Source organism: Echinops telfairi, unplaced genomic scaffold (assembly GCF_000313985.2).
Source record: "Echinops telfairi isolate 266 unplaced genomic scaffold, ASM31398v2 ScPeMD7_5868;HRSCAF=6743_1, whole genome shotgun sequence".
In the NCBI taxonomy this organism is placed as follows: domain Eukaryota; kingdom Metazoa; phylum Chordata; class Mammalia; order Afrosoricida; family Tenrecidae; genus Echinops; species Echinops telfairi.
This window is the reverse complement of record NW_022109768.1, coordinates 8067086-8074144: the sequence shown is the minus strand read 5'-3', so window position 1 is coordinate 8074144 and position 7059 is coordinate 8067086. Positions and strand designations below refer to the sequence as shown.

Below are 7059 nucleotides of genomic sequence, written 5' to 3'. Positions count from 1 at the left end.
AGTTTTCAGGTGGCTATTGACAAGCTGGTTGGGACTAAAATAGCAATCCTCTGTAGGACAGAATTCAACAGTGCCCGCTCCAGCAGCAGCCTCACGTGTGTTAACGTCTGCGAGCATTGTGGCAGCCAGCATGTCAATCCATTTTGTGAAGGGTCTTCCTCTGTTTTGCCGCCTGTTTACTTCACGATGAAAACATTGACTTACTCCGTGAAGTTGGAGATGAGATTCTTTCAAATGAGAGGAGTCCGAGGTTTGATGACGGTCTTTGAGATAATGGCACATCTTTGAAATAACTATTAAGTGGGATGGGTAAGAGCCTGACCACGCCGCCCAAAAGAAAACCCACTGTCATGTAGCCAAGTCTGACTCAGAGCGGCTCGATGGTCAAATAAAAGGGTTCAGCGGCATCATGACTAACACTTAAACTTTTCACAGCGTAACCAAATGGCTCACTGCATGTAGACCAGTACTTCTGGAACTTCTTCAGTTCACTCCCTACCCAGCATGGGCAGCCGGTACTTGGTGGATGCTGTTCTTAACAAAGCTGCAGTGACTTTGATGGTATCTCAATTAATGAACACATCTCCATAAACGTTTGATTGGACCACAGCTATATGCAATGACAATGGCGACACCTTTGTGAGGGGATTCTGTGGCAACGTTTACTCCTGATTGCTTTCATGGGGCACTGCCTGCCCAGTTTCAGTCTCCCGTGATGAAGCCCCTTCTTCTGTCCCACCTCTCAAGTCTGAACTGCCTTCGGCTTCTGTCTTAAATTGGTATGTTAATGTAACGTTAGATGCTCACTCAGGGATTTCATCCGGTTCCATGGCTTTCAATATCTGGATCTCCTGGTAATTCTCAAGCATTATTCTCCAATGAATATCTGTTCAATATCTGGATCCCCTGGTAATTCTCAAGCATTATTCTCCAATGAGTATCTGTTCTCAGAGCTGTGGATTAACATACATAACTGCATAGGTGCCTTCTCCACTTGAAAGTTGATACCTTTTTCAAATATAATACTATGACTATTGATGGAACTCATAATTCCCACCCCAATGTTTACTTTATGTCAGTAAATTACATAATCAAGTAGCCACTCATTCAAGCCAGAGACGCATTAGATCTCAAATTATCCCATTCTTTCCAACTGCCCTAAAATCACAATGATCACCACAGTGCAACATAGTTAATCAACCTGAAATTTAGTTGCTTACTGCTTTATTATCTCTTATTGTTGTTCATGATTTTGTGAGTTGGCAAGAGCAGTGTTGCTTCAGGTGGTCTATCAGTTGCCTTGGTCGGGCCAGGCTGCATGGGAAACATCTACCTGGAACATGTTCGTATCAGGGGATACATTTGCACCAGTTGGACAGAAGCGAGGCCTAGTTGTTTGCTGAGTTTGGTGAGCAGTTGTTAAAATGACACTTCTAAGGTGGGTGGTTGAGCAGCCACCACCATCCATCTGCAAAATAGTATATTCTAAGTGCCCATAGCAACGTTCATTCTGTCCATAGGTATAAAAAAATTAGATGGAGTTAGGCTTACAATGGAAAATATTCTTAGAGAATTATTTTTTAATGTGTAGGTTTATTGAAGGCTGATGCCATCCTTGTAATAACTGCCATAGGACAGCCCATTGTGGCATCTGTGTCAGTTGGGTTTCTAAAGGTCTTGTTATTTTTCATTAACCTTCTACCCAAACATTGTGGGGCCTGCCCTATGGTCCTCTCAAGGCGTTGTCTGCTCCCGGCAGGAATATCATCCTCACAATTGGACATCCCCTCACAGAGGGGTCACAAGGAAGAGATGATCCAGTCAGGGTGCAGTATAGCACCGATGAAACACACAACTTTCCTCTAGCTTTTTGCTGCTTCCTCCCACCCACTTTCATGACCTCAATTTTACCTTATAAATCAGATTAGACCAGAACATGCACACTGCTACAGAGAAGAGCCCAAAACACAGGGAATCCAGGCTAGATAAACCCCTCAGGCCAACAATGAGAGTAGAGATAATAGGAGGATTAAGAAGTTGGGGGGAGAAAAGGGGAATTGATCACAAGGATCAACAGAGAACCCTCTCCCAGGGGGATGATAGCAGAAAAGTGGGTGAGGGGTGACAGAGGACAATGTAAGATATGAAAATAATAATCTATAACTTATCAAGGGTTCATGAGGGAGGGTGTGTGGGGGAGGGAGGACAAAGAAATGGGGAGCTGATATCAGGGGCTCAAGTGGGAAGAGAATGCTTTGAAAATGATAATGATGGCATATGGGCAAATGTGCTTGACACACTGGGTGAATGTATGGATTGTGATAAGAGATGTAAAAGCCCCCAATAAAAGTATTTTTTTTAAGTTACAGTCTCAGAAACCCACAGGGTAGTACCACCCTGTCCTATCGGGTCACTATGAGTCATAATCAACTCAAATATAGTGAATTTGAGGGATTTTGTTTGTTTTTAGTGGCATTTATGTATATTCAAAAGAGTAATAGACCTAAGGAATTCCAACCCCACACTACCACCATCAACAACCACCTCACACCCACACCCACCTTGCAGAGAGGATTCATTTACATTCTAGGACAAAGGTCTCTCTCTTTCTCTCTTATGGATAAATGTACCAAATGCCCTATAAAAATTACAAGATCAATACTTTAAGAGTTCCCCTTCTGTGGTCCTAACCTCCCTCTATATGCAGGTGACATTTTTTCCCTCCTGGATTTGCATCAAGGGAAGTTGGAGCAGGGAAAACTTGGCAAGATGCCTTGTGAAGAATTCAAAGTCTGTCTCTGGTCCAGAAACCTTAGCATGCCTCTCAGGATAATGATATATAGATATATAGATAGATGGCAGGACAGATAGATAGATGATAGATGACAAATGATAGGTGATAGATTGATAGCTAGATAGCTACCTAGCTAGCTAGCTAGCTAGATGATAGATAGATAGATAAATGGATAGAGATAGATAGATAGATAGATAGATAGATAGATAGATAGATAGATAGATAGATAGATAGATAGATAAAGTAGACAAACAAAATTTGAAACAAGAAGAACTCATTTCCATCACAAATTATCCAGACATGAGTTAAGAACTGAATTCCAGCCATTTATTTGTACCTTCTTAATGCCAGCAATTAATCTCATTGCCACCATAGCTGCTCTCCAAACTTGAGTATCTCTGAGGTTGAAGCTCTTCTCTGGGAAATTCTCAGTAACTCAAATGCATTCAATTTGTAGCTACGCCTAATGGCTAACTCTGTCACTTCACCATCCTCCATGCTTGTTCCACGTGCCCTCTCCCCAGTGTACGGATGCATGCTCCGTTATAGACTCCATTGGAAGACCTCAACACTCTCCCCACGGTGCTCAGAGCTGGGTGCCTACTGAACCCACTAGCACTAACTTCTACTGCAAGTTTCTCTGTTGAGGGACTCCTTATGAAGACCGCATTAAAAGCACCCATTCATCCCATTATGAATCACATCATACAGAGTATGATATCCTTATACACTTAAGGTGAAAAGTATGTACTGGTGAGTCGCGAGACAGTTGGCTTCTTCATAGATGATCATGAATAAGTCATTTAGTGCGGTGGAGTGAAATCCCTTAATGTGGCTCTTTTACCCAAGTCTCTCTAACTCTCACCAAATGATTGGGTCGAATTATGCAAAACAGGGTGTGCCTAACACCAACAGAGGGGATTGGAAAGTTTTCATCATCACTCCCCATCTTTGAGCCATCTTTGAAGTAGCCACAGAGAGAAAAAGCCCATGTCTGTCAGAAGAGAATGTTCCTGAGCTCTACCTCAAGTGGTGGAGGCTGAGACCAGAGGCACCAAAGACCGTGGCTACTGGCTGAGGAGAGGTGTTGCTGTGGACCAATAACCATATCCTAAATATTTAGGATATTTAAGACCAATATTTAGGATCAATAACTGTATGTAGGACCAAATATTTAGGACTAATAATTGTATCCTAAATATTTACGGATCCTGACCTGTGGTAACCTACTAAATTCCCTAATAAATCATGATCACTGTGAGTCTGTTCTAAGTTCTATATGGCCACTGTAATGAAAGAACCAGGAGAGGAACTGGTGGTATCAGGATAGGTAAGGAGGATGGAGCATAAAGGCATATCTGGCCTCCACCTCTTCACAATAGGGAAGACATTGCATTTAGCCTCTCTGAACTTCTGTTTCCTCATTCTTAAGATTGTTGTAGGATATTTAAAATGACATTTTAGTCATAAAATAAATGTATGAACCAAGATAAGTTAAAAGTAGTACTCTTAGGATTCTAGTTTATACATGTCTAGGTTTGTTCCACACTAAACATACTTAAACATGTCTATCATCCATGGATAGATGCCTACATGGTTTCTCAGTAATATAATTGTCTTCATCTCATTAGGATTTCATCAAAAATAAAAGGCCCAATGAAAATAGTGTTTTCTAAGTGGATCTGCTGGGCCAACTAAACTCAAAGCAGTACGGTCAGTACGGAAGGTTAGGGTGATTGCTTTATAGAAAATCTTGGTAGATTTTCTCAGAGGACATAGGGTGAATGTGAGGGCTTATTATGAAACAGTATGAAGAAAATGGAAAACTGCACTGGGGAGGAAAAAACCAGGAAAGTAGCATTTTTACCCCCCATGACAATACACCTGATTATACTTTGAGGGTAGTGAAGGATCTCCTAGATTTTTATTGGAAAATCTGAGCCCATCCATTCTACAGTCCTGATATCTCTTCCACTCACAAAACTCAAAGAAAATTTTAAAAGGACACAATTTAAGTCTCTGGAGGATGCCTAAACTACTCTTTTGACATAGTGTAAATCAGAAAGCATCGAATTCTTCAGGGAAAGGTGACCCCAAACCGAAACTAAATCCTTGTCACCAAGTCCATTCTGACTCATAATGACCCTGTAGGATCCAGTAGAACTGCCCCTGTGGGTTTCTGAGATTGTAACTCTTTAGGGGAGCAGAAAGCCTCATCTTTCTCCCTGGACAAGGGCTGGAGAGAGGGAAACAGTGCCATCAGAAGTGTACACATAGATACAATATATGATGAGAGACAATTGAGGTAAATAACACGGAGTTGGACATATTGGCCTCTCTGGCTTCCCTGTTGCCATAAGACTGGCAACAACAAGACTTCTTTACATAGTCTAACACCTACTGTTCCTACCACGCCATTCACCATCCATGCTGGGTTCAGCCACCTCGTAGCCACATTCCTCTCTAGTTGTTTGCCTCTCAGCCATGTAGTCCCTTGGCTTTTGCCTCCATGGGCCAGCACAGCCCACCTGTCACTCTCTTCCACAGTTCCAGAGTCTCGAGTCAGATGAGAGGAAGGGACCCCCACAGACTCGGTGCTGCTCCTCAGCCTCCATGCCACAGTCCGGGATGCAGCTGGTCCTGGCAGCGTATGCCACTTCAGCTAGAGAGCTTGACTATCCTCTTCCAAAGTGGTCCTGAGATTTCTCTCTTCCCTACTGTGCTTCAAAGATGGCTCATCAAAGATGGCTCACACCACATATAGGCAGGTGGTAGTGGAAACTGGCCCGTCTCTATTTGCATAGTCCCACCCAACCATTTGGTGGGAGTTACAGAGACTGGTGTAGAAGAGCCATATTAAGAAATTTCACTTTACCACCACAACAGCTTCACACGTTAAAGTTTTTTATTTAATATAGATTTCTATGATTCTGTAGCATTACTTTTTACTTCTCATCATATTAAAACAGCAATGAGATACCAACAATACACGTATTCTAATGGCTACCGTGCAAAACACAGACCAAATGTTGATGAGTACATGGAGAAACCTAAACTCATTCATTGCTAGGAAACACAAAATGGTTCAATCATTTTGGAAGACAACCTGGAAGTTTCTGACAAAACTATGTATCAACAAAAACCCTCACTGCCACCCAGTAAATTCCAACTCATAGAAGCCCTGTAGGACAGAGGAGAATTGCTCTGGTGAATTTCTGAGACTATAAAATATTTACAGAAGTAGAAAACTTCCTCCTCCTGAGAAGTGGCTGGCTTTGAACTTCTAACATTCCTGTTAGCAGCCCAATGCATCACCCACTACTTTTACCATATGGGTATTTACCCAAGTGAATTTAAAAAGTGCAAGTACTCAGAAATCTATATGTAGGTGTGTGTGTGTGTGTGTGTGTGTGTGTGTGTAATTTCATTTTGAAATCTCAGAGAACTCAGGGCTCAAGTGAATGCTGTCAGAGCAAAGCTGGGAAGAAAGTAATCACCAGAGGTGGATGGTGGATGACAGATAGAGATGCAAATCAATGTAATGACCAAAATGAATTAAAATCTATGTATTGGGGGGCCGGTGAGAAGTATCGGTGGAGAAGTCTAAATTACCATGGTCCTTGATCATAATCATTTAGCAACTTCGACAGAGCAGGAAGGATATTCATTTATGCTTTGCTCCTTGGAGCAGAGAGTCGCACGATGAGAGGGGTGGAATTACGAGAGCAGGGTTGCCAAGCATGGAATGTGGTAACGGGTAACTCTAAAGCATTAGGGAGTGTTTGCAGATGAAGGTTGTTTTTATTTCTTTATTTATTGTCACATTAATCATGCTGCATCTTGCAATGGTGTTGTCATTTTTCTTGCATGCACACACTGAATTATTGAGCAGCGCTATGCAATGTGTCTCACACGCTCCGGCACTTCCATTTCATACTTCACAGTTTTAGTGTCACTTTGAGGTTGAAATGCTCACAGTTAGTGCTATATGTGGGTGCCAAAAATATATCAGCTTATAGTGCTATAAGAAACTATGGTAAAGATAAAAAGAATTAAAGTCAAGTGGGAATTTTAATCCCATTAACATTCAGAATTTTATCAAGAAACAATTTACTCCTATTAAAATCTAATTTATGCTCTGCAGATGCATATATGCACGGAATTATTTTTCATACCACATAGTTTTCATATCTTTAAATATAAACTTTCATTGTTGTAGATATGAATTTATAATTATATATCACTTATATCTATAATTATCTTTA

The 7059-nt window shown here is 41.4% G+C and overlaps 1 protein-coding gene across 1 annotated transcript in view; it reads right to left on the bottom strand.

The window, feature by feature from the left end:
- The window catches only part of IQCM (IQ motif containing M), a 417529-nt gene extending 412249 nt beyond the window's left edge, over positions 1-5280 (bottom strand). The window contains exon 1 of the mRNA XM_045295807.1: positions 5205-5280. Coding sequence (XP_045151742.1) covers positions 5205-5280 — 76 coding nt within the window. The remainder of the gene's footprint in view (positions 1-5204) is intronic.
- Positions 5281-7059: the final 1779 nt, after the last annotated feature.